The 19284-nt window shown below is 40.9% G+C and overlaps 1 protein-coding gene across 1 annotated transcript in view; it reads left to right on the top strand.

The window, feature by feature from the left end:
• The window catches only part of DSCAM (DS cell adhesion molecule), a 337767-nt gene that overhangs the window by 297351 nt on the left and 21132 nt on the right, over positions 1-19284 (top strand). The window contains exons 28-32 of the mRNA XM_082221311.1: positions 1458-1488; positions 3750-3865; positions 6905-7054; positions 9309-9506; positions 13962-14264. Of these exons, the coding sequence (XP_082077437.1) occupies positions 1458-1488; positions 3750-3865; positions 6905-7054; positions 9309-9506; positions 13962-14264 (798 nt within the window). The remainder of the gene's footprint in view (positions 1-1457; positions 1489-3749; positions 3866-6904; positions 7055-9308; positions 9507-13961; positions 14265-19284) is intronic.

Raw genomic sequence — 19284 nt, 5'->3', positions numbered from 1 at the left:
TCTCCAACTGTTGTTATTCCTGATTCTTCAGTTTCAAAGACAACAAAAGCAGTGATGTTGAAACAACCACCTTTATGCTGCTGTTACATTAATTTGGACAATGGTTTTTGTTTTTGTTTTTGGGGGACACTGACATCTCTCATTGGCTAACTTGTTAAGGATATCAGAAGTGTTTGATATGGATTCATAAAGCAGGAAGTAATCCCAGGAGGAAATGGTTAAGGAACAGAAAGTTTTCAAATACGGGGATGGGGGGATTCAGATAAATTGCATGCTGCATGCTTCAGAAAGTATCTAATTTTTACAAACATGATATATTAGTAGAAAGATGAAGCAAATTCAGCAACTGATGTGTGACAGTAGCCATTTTCAGGATATATATTGTTTGTTTTCATATCAGATTTTTTTGTCACAAGCATGCTACTATGTTGCTATAAAATTGATCGCAAATTCTGAATAAGTTGCATTATATATTTTCTAATATGCACTCATTATTTATTTGTTCCAAATTATTTCCTGTTTCTCTTTATTAAAAATATTCCTTGGCAAGTAGTAGTGGTGTTGGTAGTAGTAACAATAATACTTAAGCATAATAATATAAGCTCCAGAACTGAAAAGACCCCAATCTATGTATTCATCCACCAAGCTTCAGTCAGGAGAAAGGCATTTGGAGAGGGACCTAAGAAATTGGTCAGAGCTCATGGGAGAAGGTGGTTCATAAAGTACTCAGCCCCCAAATTGTTGAGGACTTTTAGGCAGAGGTGGGGGGTTTGTGGTCCTCCTGATGTCTTTGACTACAACCATTGGTCATGCTGGCTAGAGAAGATGGGAGTTGGAGTCCAAGAGCAACTGGAGGACTGCAGGTTTCCCACCCCTGCTTTAAGGTAAGAACCAGTACCTTCAATTGAGTCTAGAAATTAATAGATAACCAACATAAACCATACAGAACTAGAATAATACACTTTGTCTGGTTGGCCCAGACAAAAACACTGATGCTTTTTTTTTACTATTTGAAGGCTCCATATGGTTTTCCAGGCCAGCTCCACATAAAGCATATTACAATAGAATCTAGAGGTTCTACAGCATTGAGTGGGCATGGCCAAGTCAGTCTTTGCCAGTAAAGGGCATGACATCCAGCTGAAGCTGGTAATCATGTGACCACGTGGTTTATCCAGAAGAAATGAAAGAGTAAGGTGCAGACCCAAACTGAAAACCTTTGACTTCAGGGGAAGTGCGACCCCATCTAATCAAGGCTGTATAATGAAACTCTTGATCAACCAACAGTATTACCATTTTAACTGGATTAATTTTCAGTTTCTTCTTCCACATCCAGTCCCCCATCACTATGAAAAATAATTTTAAATAGACAGCAATGCTTAAAAATGGATTAATTGAACAAACATGCAGTACTAATGAGCTATTTATGCAGTGTTAATAGTTTTCCCGTTTTTCCCTAGATGCAAAGAGTCTGGCTGAAATGCTTATGAGGTAAGAACAATGTGTACAATTTGTCAATTTGGTTGTGATACAGGAGTATCAACCTGAGATCAGAACTGGGACCTTTCCAAAATGCATAGCATGTGTTAAGGAAGCATCTCATTTAAATATTCTAAGGAATTTTCAACATAGATTTCCAAGTTATAGTCTGTGTGGTGCTGGAGGAGATATGTGGTTAGTTATTTCTGCTGAAGAGCATGGATTCAAAGTACCATGTATGGTGTTTCTTTGTTTGTTTGATCTATGTATTTATAGTCTGCTCTTCTCCAAGCAATTCCAGGGTGGATTTCATGCAGTTTAATCCAATAAATAAAGCAACATAATTGTTACCATCACTAATTCAATCATAGAAAACAAATAAAAATCAAGGTCAGTGAAAGTGCATCTCAGATGAGAGGGCATTCCACAACGTAGGACAGGAAGGAATAGTCCTGCATATTTGCACTAGAAGCCAGCTATATTAGGAACAGTGCTGGTTGCCTAAAGCCTGTGACATCTTACATATACCCCTCTTCCCCTGAAATCCATCTAACAGGTTTGCAAATCTTTTTAAATATTTCTCTTTGTTGTTGTTTTTAATAAGACATCAGTGGGCAGCCTCTGGGCTAATTAGGCCAGACAAGGTTCCTGTAAAGCCTTTCCCCCCAAAGCATGCCCATACCTGACATCATATGGAGCCTTGCATATGGGACAGATAAAGACACAGCTGCAAAGGGACAAGCAGGAGCTTAAAGAGCACTCCTGATCCTTCCTTGGCAAGCAGGGTTCACTGAGAGCTGCACCTCTTTGAATGCATGCTGTCAGCACCAATCAGCTGATTGGCTCTGACAATCCATTTACCAAGGAGCTCACTATCGGTGCCAATCAACTGACTGTTGCTGATGGTGAGACCCTTTGAAGTTGTCCATTTGCAGACATGGCTTGGACTCAAACTGTGCCTGCAAATGAACATTTTTTCCTTTGCAGTGGTTTGGATCTAGACTGCACCTGAAAACGGACTTCAAAAGGTCTGTCAGCACCAGTCAGCTAATGGATACTGACAGCAAACCTCTTTGAAGTTGTCACCTGTTGTCAGGTGATTGAAAAATTGGCAGTCTCTCCCGCCTATCGAAAATGGCCCATGGGAGGGTGGGCCAGTTCTTGATCCTGCTCTTGGGCTGAGAAGGGTTTGCTTACCCCTGTAGTAAGACAAAGAATGGGCAAATAGATAAACTGTCATGTGGTGCTCTATTCATTTATTTTTTTCCAAGAGAAAAAGGCATGCAGCACACAGGGGAGAGTCAAGACTGATAGATGAACTCACATCAATAGAAAAAGACAATAGTTTCAAGCAGCACTGGGATGTTGAAGCAAATTAGCACAGTTGCTTTTCTTTATTATGTGGGTTGTCATTCTCAGAGTTCTGGCTGTGAGAGCAGCGCATAAGCAGCAGAGCTAGACTATTGGGGTGGCCTACTTTTTCCAGTTCTTTTTTCTCAACAAATAATAAAAAATAACAGTACCCTATCTTTTTTTGTTCACTGAGGGTACTTTGCACCTCTGATATATTGGGGTGTGTGTGTAAAATTCTTAGCTTCATAACTCATTCCAAGGCTAATTTTCTAGTGCACACATTTTAAAATGAGAATATAATAGCTTTGGTGATAATATACTAATTGTTTCTTATCTCTGTCCCCCAATGCTGGGAATTAGTAGAGGAACAGTGGTTGGATTGCTTTCTTAAAATTTTATTATTGCAGTGTCAACAGAACAAAAAGCAAAGTGTGTTGAAGGGAAATAGCGAACCAGAAGCAATTACTGCAATCCATATAAAAGTGTAAATAAATAACCACTTCTTAAATGTCCAGTTTCTCTGTTGATTAGTATTTGTCAATGCCAATATATGATAAGAATACAATGCCATAAAACCCACCTTTCCTCTGATTGAACAAAGGGGTTTTTAGGCTTGTCTTTAAGAAATGGAAGGAAGGGAGAAATAAGAGCTTATGATTGTATTTTTCAAAAGAATCTCAAGGGGAAAGGCTTGTTTTCTCCCATTGCTCCTGTTTTTCTAAGCTTCAGCATTAGACTAATATATTGTATGTACACATGGGAGAACTAATGAAAAGCATTTATTTGAACACCCCACTGATAGCGATAGGAGACTAAAGTATTTATTTTGCTTTTAAACTAATAAAATAATTTCTTCATTCGACTTTAATGCCTGTTCCCCCTCTTTTTTTTGTTTGGTTTGTTGTTGTTCTGATTTCTAGTAAAAACACAAGGACATCGGATACACTTAATAAGCAACAGCAGACCCTCAGAATGCACATAGATATTCCCAGAGCTCAGCTTCTGATTGAAGAGAGAGATACAATGGAAACCATTGGTAAGCCAGCAATAAGCTCATGAGGTGCCTTTGTACAACAAGAGGATCTCACTAGCTCTGTGTTGTTTCTCTTAAGGTATTACAAAAAGCTACGTTTAAGGAATAGAAAACAGCCCCTCCGAATACTTTTTCTTACAGTTTTGTTTTTGTTTTGATGATAAAAGTTCTGACTCAGTGCTGCATGTGAAATGAAAAAGTTTTCAGTGAGACCAAGCTCTGTAGTTCAAGAAGCAAATTGAAAAGAAGGTGGCTGGGATGGTTTTGATACACATGGAGGGAGGAATTCAACATCGCACCAAGCAGCTCATTCTGACAGTAGGAGCATTTCGGCTTGCCTCATGAATGAGCTCCCTTCTCCTCAGCCCACAGCCTGTTCTGGGGCTTCCCCCAAAGTCCACCCTGAGCCAATTTGGGGGACAATGAGGGGAGGCGAGGGGACAAAGAGCCCTATTGTGCAGCATAAGACCTGATTTCCCCTAGAAAATCATTGAATTCAGCCCATAGAAAGGAAAAGGTTGGGTCAATTTACATGTGTGTCCTCCCCCCCCCCCGCCCCCGCTACAGTTTGAATACTTCTGTGCTTCTGTGCCAGTAGAGCTTTCCATCCCATAGAAGTTGGCCCATTAGGGCAAATGGGGCACTGCCCCATCAACAACAGTCCCCACCTGATTGCCTTCTAACTTACAGTACAATCAGCGTAGCGGGGTGGCACTGACTGTCAGCTTCCTTCTCCGTCTATCAGTGATGCCTTTGTGTAGATTTCTGTAGGATGGAGGAAAAGGGAAAAACTAGAATTAGTTGACTCCACCTGTCATCAGTTCTGGCTCCACCTTCTGTCAGCCTCCATGCTTTCCGCCCTATTATTCCCAATGGGCACCAGCTGCCACTGTTTCCACCTGCATTCTGGGGCACCTCTAGGTACATAAGTCTTAACCCACTAGTGGACATCTGTGTGTTTGTGTGTGTGTGCGCGCGCTGGTCAAGCACCTCTTCCTGTGGCCTTCGGCAGGCCTCTGGGTAAGTATAGACTCATCCCTTAATACATTTTATGCACTTGACCTTGCTGTCAGAAAATCCCTACACAAATCATTCCTTGGTTTAGGATTTCTAAAGTTGAACACTGGTGGCTCACCTTGTGAAACCAGATTTTCAGAATTGCTAAGCCGGGGCATCCAGTGGGAACACAGAACTCCTAATGATCCAACTCTTGAAAAAGTGCAGTGATGGCAGTGCTTGCTTTAAAAATGGCTAATCCTGCATTTGGTTTCAACTTTGTATATTTTTGCAATTTTGCTTCTCTGCTGTTTCTCTGCTGCCAAGCTTTATCACATGGGGGGGGGGATTTACCCTTGTGTTGCAGTCCATGGGCAGCAGAGTTTGTAGTGCAGATGCAGGTTGCATATACTCCTTTATTCTCTCCCAGAGCTACAGTTCCCAGCATCCTTAGCAAACTACAGTTCCCAAGATACTTTGGTGGGGGCATGTTTTAAATGTGTGGCTGCTGCAGATGCAACCTGATCGTTGCTTCTGTAACAGGCTGTGTCTAACACAAAGTGGTGAGCTGTGATCCAGACCTTTGGTGAGCTTCCACATGGCTCATTGCCCAGAGGTTTTATTGCCAACTTGAAAAGAGGCAGCTCTTTTTGCCAGGGGTGGAGAATTGTGTTCATCCTACTTAAGACCTTTTTTGGGCAAAAAGTATATTCAGTATTATTATGCATGGTTCTTCATGTTAATGGTTTCTTATCCGGGGGGGTGGGGGGAGGAAATGTTTAGGAAATACTTGATTGTCCCACCGTTGGCAGCCTGTCTGGAAATATATCTAAAAGTCATATGGTACTTCAGTGTTTGCATTCCCTGTAGTTCTTGCTGCTATTAAGAATATCCAGTAGTGACTGCAGCAATGTAGGTGGAAGTTAAATGTGTCAATCCTGATAGTACGATGCATAGAAATAAATTGTTTTTACAAGCTTCAGTGGCAGTGGGTGGTTCACCATTAACTCCTGTAGGGTTGGAACAGACCCATTGTCATCTTTTTATGTTTTCTGCTGCCTACTTAAACTGCTTATTTTTCTTAACTCATAACACCCCGTATCTAATTATAGCTTAAAAGGAAAAGGAAAGCTATCAACTCAAGTCAGAAGGAAATGGTATTTGTTGATGTGTTCTCTCATAAAGAGATAATATACAGTGGTGCCTCGCAAGACAAAAAGAATCCGTTCTGTGATTCTCTTCGTCTAGCGGTTTTTCCGTCTTGCGAAGCGAGCCCATTGACGGATTAGCGCTATTAGCGGCTTTTAGCGGCTTATCTGCTGATCGGATCAGCTGATAAGCGGCTTAGCAGCTTAGAAAAGGGGGGGAGGAAAAAAACCAGCAGGAACTCGCAAGACATTGTCGTCTTGCGAAGCAAGCCCATAGGAAATTCGTTTTGCGAAGCACCTCCAAAACGGAAAACTCTTTCGTCTAGCGAGTTTTCCGTCTTGCGAGGCATTCGTATTGCGGGGCACCACTGTACTTGAGGGGGAGAGAGTAAGTTGATATTGATACTATTAAAATAGGGTACTGCAGGACTGTGTGGGAAAAGGGAAAGTTTACAGAGCCATTTTGGGCAATAATTTCTCTTCCATGCGCATACCATTATGTACTGTGGAGCTGCCAGTGCATGAAGAAGCATATGGCATGCAGAAGTAGTGCACTTTTCTGTGATTTCTATAATCACAGCAGCATCACTTTTACATCTTGCCTTTTTGCCATTATTCATATATCTGGGGGTGGAGGAGTCATACTGGAAGTAAACAGTTCTTTCCATGTTAGTCCTTACTATGGTGAAAAAGAAGTTTCTCACCTGAAAAAAATATCTCTTCCCTTGTTAATTAGCTCTGGGCAAAAGCAAGGCGAGACAAAATTCATTTGCCAGGTTATTAGGTTCTAAGATGTAGTGAAGACTATAGAAGTGATATTCATTCATTCATTCTTAGAAAATCAGCTAAAAGTGGGACACCATTAAGATATTCTGCTCTGCCATTGCCTTTCTCGCAGATGATCGATCTACAGTCTTGTTAACTGATGCTGATTTTGGGGAGACATCGAAACAGAAGTCGTTGACTGTTACACACACAGTGCATTACCAGTCTGTCTCACAAGCCACTGGGCCACTGGTAGACGTTTCTGACGCCCGGCCAGGAACAAGTAAGTATTAAGGACACTTTGTTTTGTGGTTCTAATCTAAAAAATAAACAAATATGCTGCAAAGTCTGTTGCTTACCAGGAGGGTACAGGGCGAGGCAGCAGAAAGGGGGGTGCTATACTTTGCCCTGCCCTTTCTGCTTCCTCTCGCCTTCCTGGTATGTGACAGTGACTCATCTGCCAGGAAGCTCCACTCCACCCGGCAAGCTGCTTCTGCTTCTCCCTTCCATTTCTTTGGAGGCTGTGTGCTCCTCTTTTCCATGTCTTGGCATATACCTTAAAATATGGGGGGAAGAAGATAATGTTTGACAGCAGGGTTATTTCTCCACACCCTGCCCCCCACCCCAGTACATAATGTGGGGTGGAATGCAGCCACACTGGTGCTGGATCAGAGCTAGCACTTTTTCATTGCTTTGAATAATGAGTATATTTTGGGCCCATCTGCAGAGGTCCTTGCATTCTAGAGAAAATATAACACCTGAGTTATGTGTTGCTGCTGCTTCCTTTCCCTACCAATAGAAATTGATCCGCTGTCTTCTGCACTGGTTCTTGTAAGTTTTCTTTTACAGTGATGCCTCGCAAGACGAAATTAATCCGTTCCGCGAGTCTCTTCGTCTAGCGTTTTTTTCGTCTTGCGAAGCAACCCTATTAGCGTCTTAGCAGATTAGCGCTATTAGCGGCTATTAAAGGTTTAGCGGATTAGCGGCTAAAAGGCTATTAGCGGCTTAGAAAAAGGGGGGCGGAAAAAAATCGGAACACTCGCAAGACGTTTTCATCTTGCAAAGCAAGCCCATAGGGAAAATCGTCTTGCGAAGCAGCTCAAAAACGGAAAACCCTTTCATCTAGTGGTTTTCCGTCTTGCGAGGCATTCGTCTTGCGGGGCACCACTGTACTGTGAGGTTGCAATGTAAAATACTGATCTGCAAGCAAGTATGATAGTCAAAGCTTTTTAAATTTAGAAAAAATCCAATAAGTTTTCCAACGTTTGGAATATTTCCCAACAGTCTGGCTTTGATTATGTGTGATTTACAAAACCCATTGCACAGAAGAGATACTGAGTAAGCAGATACATCATTCTGAAGTTTTTCATTTTGACAAGAATCCAGTATAGTTTGCTAATGCGTGGAATGTTTCCTAACATTTTGGCACTGATTATATGAAGTTTACAAAATGCATTGCATAATCAATATATAAAGCTGTGGCATACCATTAAATTGAGCTGGTTTTGTTTTGCTGAGCTGTTCATCTAGCTATTGTCTTTGCTCCACAGAAAAGATGGGACACCATTTTTATTGCTGATTGTCCCCTTTTTATGCGTGTGTGTGCTGGTTATTAGCCTAATCTCAAACAGTGAACAACATATGGACAGTTTGCATTTTTAAATGGCTTTGTAAGTAAGAAACCTGCCAATCTGTCAATGAGAAGGGATGAATCATGAATAATCCTTCTATGACTACTTATCCTTAACTCACTCCTTTTAAAATAGTTTCAAAGCAATGTAAAAGGAGCGGCTTTTCTATTTTAATAATAATAAAAACAGCCCAATCAAATACCTATTTAATAAGCTTGAATTTATATTTTTAATACTGTTATATCCCAGTCTTAGTAACACCAACTCTATGATTCTATGAAAACCCTCTCAGATGCTTCAGAAGGAAAATCTTTTCCCTCTGCTTTAATGTCCTAATACTATTTCCACAAAATCCATACCCACCCATTCTTAAAAAAATAAAATAAAATAAAAGAGTAAATGGGTATTAGACATTGGACACAATTCTTTAATTATTGATTTCTAGATAATGCTTTTTTAAAAATCCTCAAACAGAATTTAGTCCACATGATACAAAAAATGATCACTTGCCTGGAAATCAAGCTTTGTCAAAGAAAAATGAACCAATAATGCAGGTGCAGGAAACTTTTGACCTTCCACATATTGCTAAACTACAATTTCCTTCACCCCTGACCACCAGCCATGCTTGCTGGGGCTGATGGGATTTGTAGTTCAGCACAATCTGAAGGGTCAAAGGTTTGCCATACTTGCAATAATAAACCTTTAGAATATCTTTGAAACTTACACATCATAGATGCTGATAGAAATTGATAATAAATGTATATGCCTACAGATAGGCCCACTGATATTCATTTCCACCCTGAGGCTCCATCACTCAGCAGTAATTCTATTCAGCCAGTAGCTCGGCTTCTTTTCTTGACTAATCAAGTATTCAGCACCAACATTACCTCTGTGTTTTCACTGCAGATCCTACAACAAGGAGGAATGCAAAAGCTGGGCCCACAGCTCGCAACAGATATGCTAGCCAATGGACTCTCAACAGACCTCATCCCACAATATCAGCCCACACCTTAACAACAGACTGGAGGCTACCAACACCCAGGGCAGCAGGGTCAGTGGATAAAGAAAGTGACAGCTACAGTGTCAGCCCATCACAAGATACAGGTATAATCTTTGTTCCTAGACTTCAGATTCAAGACAACATTATAATCAGAGCAGGGCATTTGGTGTATTTGATTTAGCATATTTGATTTTAGCTGAGCACCCAACCAGATACGACAATAAATGCATCTTTACATTTAACCCTTAGAGCTGTTTCCACATGTTAATAGCAGCAGGCAGAAGTTGGAGAGGGCTTGTATTTAGCTGGATAGCAGAAGATTGGGGGGTTAAATTTTCTCTTGTGCTGAGGACCTGAGGAAATGTTATCTTCTGAAGTTGCTGTTGGCTTTGGAAGGAAATTCCCATTAGTACCAGTGGGGGGCTTTCCCCTAAAGCAGTGATGGCCCTCCAGTTGTTTTGGGATTACAACTCCCATCAGCCCTAGCTAACAGGACCAGTGGTCAGGGATGATGGGAATGGTAGTCCCAAAACATTTGGAGAGCCAAGTTTGGCAATCACTGCCCTAAAGCAAACAGAGGAGGGATTTTCCTCAGGACTGCAGTAGGACAATATTGTGGAGACCCAAAGAATACAGCATGATTGAACCTTATGTTCTTCTTGTGGTCTGAGAGACATGGAAGATCATGAGCCCTGAGACTTGCTCTCACTGTTACCAGGTTGAATTTCTGTAACTAAAAAATCTGACCACACCCTCACTCAAAAGTGCATATACTAATACTGTACAGTGGTACCTTGGGTTACATACGCTTCAGGTTACAGACTCCGCTAACCCAGAAATAGTATCTCGGGTTAAGAACTTTGTTTCAGGATGAGAACAGAAATTGTGCTCCGGCGGCGCAGCAACAGCAGGAGGCCCCATTAGCTAAAGTGGTGCTTCAGGTTAAGAACAGTTTCAGGTTAAGAACGGACCTCCAGAACGAGTTAAGTTCTTAACCTGAGGTACCACTCTATTGTTGAATTCTCCCCTTTGAAAGAAGGGACACTGGGGACTTATGTTGTCATTTGTAATATTTGTTGTTCATGAAAATACAGAATGGAGCACAAACAGAAGTTCTTTCAATAGTTAGCAGGTCCAAAGGGCTTCTCCAAGATGTGATGGGTATCTCTTCAAATACTCAAGAAAGTTTTCTAGCCAGAAGGCTATATTCTATAAGTATGGGGGAGAAATTCAATCCAATTAACATTTAAAGGTGAACCTACCTAATTCACATTTACTGAAATAACAGACAAACTGTAGTCCAGCCATGATTTGAAATGTGCACTTCCCTGAATTTCCAGTGAAGCAATTTGTACAAAATTGTATATACTAAAGTGTGCATTACAGTGCATATATTATGAAAATAACATGCAAAAATTTCTCTGCAGAACTGAATATATTGAGCACAATTCAGTATGAGACGTGTCTATATAATTCTAGCAAATTTTCACGAAGAACTAATGGCAGCAATATACTTTGGAACAAATTTTGTGGGGGTGGGGGAAACCATCCTTCTGGGAGGATGTAGAACTAAAATGATTTGTGAAAGTTGTTCAATATGAATTGTGAAAAGTTGTTCAATATGAGCTCTACAGTAACTCTCAGACTTGCCTTCCTGGGCCACCTGGCAGTAAGAGAACCAGGGAGGTAAGCAATAATGAACCCTTGCTTGCAGTGACAGTACCAAATGTCAATCAAAACAGCCATCCGAAGCCAATTAAGAAGCTCTGTCCAGACATCAATAGCTGGGAGGTATGAAAGGTCCACGCCAGTAGGTATCCAGCTATGCTTTCAAAACATTTCACTAACAAGCCTTATTATTTTATGGGCTAGATAGTGGGTATGGACAAGCCAGACAATCTCACCTGAGGCCAAAGAGGGAGACAATCTAAAAGTTCTATTAAGGCATTTCATCATTACAGAACAATCATGATAATAGGCTTCAGAATGTGAGCTTTTAAATACGATTTCTTCAATACTAACCTTGGTTCTATTAGGAAAGCCACATTCTACAGAAATTTTGCTCCTTCCTACCAGATGAAATGGGACGTGTGTGGCGCTGTGGGTTAAACCGCAGAGCTTAGGACTTGCCGATCAGAAGGTCGGCAGTTTGAATCCCCGCGACGGGGTGAGCTCCCGTTGCTCGGCCCCAGCTCCTGCCAACCTAGTAGTCTGAAAGCACATCAAAGAGCAAGTAGATAAATAGGTACTGCTCCGGCGGGAAGGTAAACGGCATTTCCATGCGCTGCTCTGATTTGCCAGAAGTGGCTTAGTCATGCTGGCCACATGACTTGGAAGCTGTACGCCAGCTCCCTTGGCCAATAAAGCGAGATGAGTGCCGCAACCCCAGAGTCGGTCACGACTGGACCTAATGGTCAGGGGTCCCTTTACCTTTACCTTACCAGATGAAATAATGCTGTTGCAATGAATTTTAGTGTGATTACTATACTAGAAAAATGCTAGATCATTATGATATTCACCATTCCCTTGTTATATGAGGACACACCAAGGATGGACCACCAAGGCCTTTCCTTTCCTGCTACAGGGTTGTCTGCATTTATTGCCACGATGTGATGAGTCCGGCTCCAACTGCACTGTGCATTTAAGCAGCATTGTAACACCTGAAACAGCCATGGCTTCCCCGCAAAGAATCCTGGAAACTGTAGTTTGTTAGGGCTGCTGATAGCTGTTAGGAGACTCCTATCCCCCACCCATTTTCCTCCCATCTAAAATTCCTGAACCATCCACTAAGTGTAAGAGGATAAGCTCTCATCTCAGTATGCTTTGTATGAGAAAGTACCTGAAATGAGATAATTTAAGAAGTACTGTGGGAGGTGAGATGAGGATACATTTTGTGCATATAATTTCATTTGCGTCAACTAAATTTATTTTTTGAATAATGCACTGTTAACAGGAGGAAACAGCTGCACAACTCCCATTAATGTTAATGATAGTGGTGCCTGAATTCCGAAACCCTTTTTTACACATTCACATTTGTAGTTATGCTGCTATTGACTTGGTAGGCTCAGATCAACAGCAGGTTCCAGGTAGGTTAATGGTGACCAATATACCAGTTTATGGGATACGTTGTGTGGAATGGGCAGATTGACTTGGAAGGGCCATAGCTTAATGGGTTAAAGCATCTGCTTTGCATGCCGATGGCCCTGGGTTCATTCCCTGGCATCTCCAGGTAGCACAGGAAGAGATCTCAGTCTGGATAGCTACTGTCAGTGTAGACAATACAGTGGATGCTTGGGTTGCGAACGTGATCTGTGCGGGATGCATGTTTGCAACCCACAGCGTTCGCAACCCACACCTCCGCGTCTGCGCATGCGCGGTTGCGATTCAGCGCTTTTGTGCATGCGCAAAGCACAATTTAGTGCTTCTGTGCATGCGTGACTGCCGAAACCCGGAAGTAACCTGTTCCAGTACTTCCAGGTTTCGGCAGTCCACAACCCAAAAAAAGGCAACCTGAAGCGGCTGTAACCCGAGGTATGATTGTACTGAGCTTGATGGCCTGACCTGGTGTAAAGCAACTTCCTATGTAAATAACAACAAGATAACAGAACAGAAGCAGGAAACCTGCAGGCCTGTGTCTGTGTTGTCTCACTATAAAAATGTTATGAAAGTGTGTTTTTTTTTGGGGGGGAGGCTATATGCAAGATCCTTCTAACCCCTGGATCCAGCAAGTGTTAAATTATAAGCCAGGCTAGCTTTCTGTGTTGAGGTGATAGCCTGGGTGTTGGGCCATTAAGGGAAACAAAGGTAAGGGGCTCTGTGAGAAGTGGCAAATGGGTGGGGGCCCAACCCAGCATGCTGTTAGTTAGAAGGAAGAAGCCTGAGTTTAGAGAGTCGGAGAGACGGAGAGCAATGTTTGACAGCAGTGTTTCATGTCTGTTTGAATCCAAGGCTGTTTGAGAAACAAGACCCTTTTGGGGTGTTAATGCTATGAACCCCTCCATTGTAGGCTCAGGTTGTATATATGTGTAAATAAACTATATATTATAAGGAGGCAACATTCTCCACTGGCCTCATTTCTAAAAGGAAACACAAACCCTGGGTATGTGCCTGGAAACCCTGGAATCTTGCACCTCTCTGAGACTGGGGTGATGTGCAACAATAACAATTCACCACAGGAGCTTCATTACATGAAACGTGTGTTGAAGTGTGAGAAAATGAGCACAACAAGTACTGTTCTCTGTGGGCTGCAATTATCCCTTCTGTCTCATATTTGCAAACACTAAATCTGGAATCATAAAGAGAAAAAGGTGCTAATGGAAACAAAAATATTTACAGCTCTTTCACTGCTGAATACCCTCTTTTTCCCCCTCCACAAATAAGATTTTTGTGATGCAAGTCCAGAAAACTGCCAGGAAAGCATAGCCTTGCTATACCAGAATGCTCTTATTGCCCAAGCTGACTAGTGTGCAAAAGCTAAATAGTGGACTTTGGTGGGTTAAAAACCCATGCTGAAGTGATTGCCTGTTTGTTCTTTCTTTCTTTTGCCTTCTGGTGTTTAGACCGAGCAAGGAGCAGCATGGTCTCCACAGAAAGTGCCTCCTCCACCTATGAAGAGCTGGCAAGAGCATATGAACACGCCAAGATGGAAGAGCAGCTGCGACATGCCAAGTTTACCATCACGGAATGCTTCATATCAGACACATCATCAGAGCAGCTTACGGCAGGGACTAATGAATATACAGACAGCCTGACCTCAAGCACCCCATCCGAATCGGGGATTTGCAGGTTTACTGCATCGCCTCCCAAACCTCAGGATGCAGGACGTGTGACGAACATGGCTGTTCCAAAGGCACATCGGCCAGGTAAGTGCCTTAGGACACTCTGCTAATTCCTTCCGCTCTCAATTACATCCTGTGGATGTTGCGTTTTGAAAATTTCTTAATGGAAACGAAGGTACTTAACAGTTCTATCAAATATTCACAAAGCACATGCATATTGTTGCTTTCACATTTTGTTAAGCAGAGGTGTAAGCTCAGAATGAGCAAAAGGCAGTCAACCTGACACCAGAGCCCCAAGATCTCACCATGTTCTGATACCATGAATATCAATTTTGTAAAGCACACACAAATAATCCAAAGGCTTTTTTAAAAACCTGAATAGACACTTGCTTTCCCCCCCACCCACCATTTTTGTCGGGGGGACAAAGATTTTCAGTAATCTGAAAAAATATTTCCCCCTTTTGGGTAATTTTTCAGCACTATTTCAAGAAATATTTATTCATTTACATTGTCCTCAGTAATACCTTCAAGTAGCCCATCAGATTGGTTATATAGTGTTGTGTTGTCATACAGTCCCCTGTCTGATCTTGTTTGAATTGGGTCATACATGTGAAGGAACCGAATACTAAGCAAAGAGGGTGTCACAAATTTAAGTGTATTAAGGGGGGGCAGGTACACTAAAAATGCTAGCTTCTACCAAAATAAATTGTAAAGTGTAGCTCTAGGCCTTTTCTAACATGACCTGATATTGGTCAACTGCTACTTTCCTCATGGCTGGACCAGGCACAAACACCACAGAAGCCTCCTCTGAGTAAGGAGAACAAGGAACAGTGGTTTCCCACTGATGGCCCCACTTCACAGGGCAAGACTGGGGTAACTGTGCTCCCCAGATAGAGGAGAGCTGATATGTCAGTATTGATCTTGCCATCAGTATTGTCAAGCATACAATCAAGGGCAGACAGCAACATATGGCAGGGGGCAATTCTATCTAGTTTTTGGAGGGGTGTGTGTCTCCCTTGCCCCTGCTCCATTTATTACATTTTTGGTACTTAACTATAGGATCTCCTCTCTTCATAAATAAAAGACAATGTGACATAGCAGTTCCTTTTCACTGCCCTCAAGAGAATGTTGGAAAAGTTCACTGACGTTTACTGCAAATAGAAGCAATACATTTTCCTGTCACTGTTGTTTCTTTCTTTTGCATCCATCAACACCGAATTATTATAGGTAACTGGTGTATAGGAAGGAAAAAATGAAAATGCGAAAAATCCAGAGACTAGAATGTCTTGAGGGATAGATAAGGAAACAGCATATGAATCCCTTCAGATCATTTGTGGCCCAAGTTATTATTCACTTTATGGCAGAATTAGATGGCTGTTTCTGCTTGTTCCAGGCCAATTCCTAATAGAACAAAATTGCTACTGATACTTTCTCCTTTCATTATGTATTTATAAAATGTCAGAGGGGTGTATACAGTGCTGGTCCTCTGTTCAGTAGATACTGAATGGTATGTAAATTTAGGAAGAAAAAGATTTAAGGGGTTGATATTATTCTGCTCTCTTGTTTTAGTAAATTTCCTCATGCAATTGGGTTTCTGCAAGATTTTTTTAATGTCTGTAGAATGCTTTATATAATCTTTCATATAGTGCTGTTCCGTGCATGGGACTAAACTAGATGTCCTCTGTCTAGTTCCTCTTCCCCTTTCCGGAGTAATAAAAGACACCATGTTATGCCTTTATTTGACCCTGGTCCACATCACTGGCTACCATAGTGGGCAGGGAAATTGCACAATGTGATTGTGTCATGTCACGCTATCATTACTACCCGCGGAGAAGAGGAAAGGAAAGTAGGCATGGGATTGCATCAATAGGCCCTTGTTTTGGGTAACCTAGATCCACTTCCAGAAGTTCTAAGCTACTGTACTCCAGTGCAGATGTATTACCTAGGATTTATAGACACCCTTAGAAGGAGAAAAAGAGACCACTTTCCAAAGTACTTTTCTTGAGGGTGTAAATACTTGGTAATAACAATTGCAAATTAAAAAGGGAAATCCCTAGAGAAAATGTGAAATACATACCAAGAATCTTGTATAATAATATCTTCATTCACTTGGGATGATTATTAAAATCACGATCCAGCCATCTCAAATGTAATAAAAAATAAAATAAAAATAAAGTGACTCTCCTCCACGGATATATTGCCTTTTATTATGAATTATTGTCTCCATCATGCTCACTTTTGAACTGCACGGTTTTCAGGGCTGTATACTTATAGCTGTGCAACATTTTCCATAGAGATTTTCCTCTGCCTTGTCTCAAATTATCTACTTCTCTTCTATAATTTATCCAAACAACAATTTGCTTCTTAGCAAGTGAATTATTGTGCATTTCTTCTAATACACATTTCTGAATGAAAATTTGTCTTATACACATTTTTGTGGAAGCAATTCACCCTAATATAGTGCATTTTTGCATTATTTTCACTAACAGTTGCACCTTCCCCACATTTGCACATTTTTGTACACATTTTGGGCTGGACAACTATATTGCATTATTCAGAGAAGAGTGAAATTCAAAGGATAGCTGCATTTTTGTTGGTTTTTGTTTGTTTGTTTCTGAAGGAATCCTTTCTCTCTGTCTTGCACACAAAAGCAGATTTTTTAACAGGTTCTTTAGACACGTGTAAGAAACTCCTATGAAAAAAGAGGATAGGGTATGTACAATGGCCTGGTTTTCACAACCCATTAAACCATAGTTAAAATGGACTCTTCGGTGTGGAAACATAGCTGAAGAGTTTTCACTGCACTCATCCTCCGCTCTTATTCTCCCTGCACTGCCAGAAAACAAGCCAGAGTGTGTCTTGTCATGGCATCCCAACCTGAGGTTATGGCTTGTTTCTCTGTAGACAAACCACGAGCAGCAATAAAGGAGCAAATTGGTTGCTGCTCAAGGTTTGTTTGGTTAGCTCTGGTTAGTTTCCCAGCAGTGCGGCAGCAGTGGGTGAAGAACCAAGCATGAACATTTGAGCAGCATAAACCAGTGTGCTGGGTGTTCACGTTAAGCAAAGTTTGGTTCTAACTATGGCTCAGTTCATACATCACATTAACCCCGGTCCTGTGGTAATTTAGGGCATATGGTAGCCCATGTTGGCGATTTTCCTTAAAAATAGCTCAGAAACTTCATTTATTTATTTTTTGAGATTTTGCAAAAAAACAACAACCACAACTCAACAAAAATAATATAGCAACCCTAGGTTTTTTAAGTCTTGGCATTAGATAATTTCTAATAATGTAAGTTCTTACAATTCACCAATTCTTTGTCCTGCTTCTTATTCTGCACCACAGTGGCGTGTATAGTCCTAATATCTGGGCTTTCTTTTGGCACCTTTAGACAGTGGTCACTTTTTTCCCTCCACTGAGTCCAATGTCCTCCCAAAGGAATCCATAAATTCTGTGTAGGTTTACCTTTGGGAGTAATACCTTTGTATTTTCATGACATTTACTCTGCATCGTTGCTGGTAGTTGATACACGTTTGCTATATAGTACATATGACTTAGCGACGTCTAACAAGCCAGGAAGAATTAAGCATGTGTGTGTGTATCTCTTTTAGTTTGGCATTCTTAAACTAATAAAAAGTGAATAATGTTCCCTTCTAGTCAGTGAACAGATAATCTCAAACATAAAAGACAAATTGCTAGTTTGGTTCCTGTTGTGTGTTAAATAAACAATTCAAGAGCATTTGATATTTCTGAATGTTTCATCACTTCTAAATCAGGCACATGCCCACTAAAAAAATATCTAGCACTAAAATTCTGTCTCTTTTGTTCATGTTCAAATCTCCACAATCTGGAATATCAGAAAAATCCCTTGTGGAATTTACAGATTTGTAGTCAGCCCCTTGGCCTTTTAGAGAAGAAAAAAAAAACAATTTGCATTCAGTGCTGCTTCTTTGGTAACTTTTAAGCATATTTTGCACTAGGAGAAATAAATTTATTGCACATTGATACCAATTAGAAACACTGCAGTAAATTCAAGCAATAGTACAAACATTAGAAGGTTGATTCATGGTAAATTGTAAATAACGTCTATAACATTTTTACTGTAGAGCAGCTTAAAATAAAATAGAGGCACAGCTCTAAATCTGAACTAGGGGATCTAGGTGCAAATCTCTACTCAGCCACAAAGCTCAGGAAATAGTGTGTGTCTCTGCCTGTTTTATAGGAATGTGAGGATGAAATGAGATGATCGTGTGTACTCCTGAGCTGTTTCTGCCAAGGGTAGGAAGCAAATGAGAGAGATAAGCATTATTTCCATTGTTGATGGAATTGCCTAACCCATTTTACTTTGTTATGTCTTTTTACTTCATTATGTCCAATGCAGCTTTGTAGCATCATCTATACATCAATGACCATACAGACCCACTGGGTGAAGTGAAGTGTGAGAGGATTTTAGTCAATTTTCTTATTGATGCTTTTATTCAGCGATTCAAATATATAGTTGGTCTTTGTTTACCACAATTGCCGCCCCTCCAAACTGAGAGCAAAAGACTGTCTGACTGCTCATCATTCCTCCTCCACATGCACATGCACATGCACCCCCCAAACCCCACACACATTATGTGTGGCTGCAACATAATCACACCTGGTTAGCATTTCTCAGTTGATTTAATTTTAACAACTTGAAATGCAGGGAGTTATTTAAAATGTGCATTTATAGCACTATATCTCTGAAGCCTGACTGCAATTTCCACATCTTAAAAGCAATCCTAATTGCCTAATTAGTAATGTATTGTACATGTCATCCAATCCATTCTGAGCCATTTTCTTCTCAGAGGTCAAATCAAGAGAGGAGAACCTTATTTTCTCTCCTGGCCTATTTCGTTCCAGTTGCATTATTTTTCAATACCTGTGCTTTGTTGCAGATAGTATTTAAGACACTGCATCTAACCTGCCTAGAATCCACTGCAGTTCCTTGCCTGCGCAGACTATTTATGATCTGATGTTTGCTTTTATACATGCAAGAAAATCAGTTAAATGAAACCGCTTAGGACACTTGAAACCACAAAACCATGAAATTAGCATTTACTTTTTTAAACTGCAGTGAAG

The sequence above is a fragment of the Podarcis vaucheri genome (genome assembly GCF_965113315.1).
Source record: "Podarcis vaucheri genome assembly, chromosome: 4".
In the NCBI taxonomy this organism is placed as follows: Eukaryota; Metazoa; Chordata; class Lepidosauria; order Squamata; family Lacertidae; genus Podarcis; species Podarcis vaucheri.
Note: the sequence above shows the minus strand (reverse complement) of the source record. Positions and strands in the feature narration are given on the sequence as shown.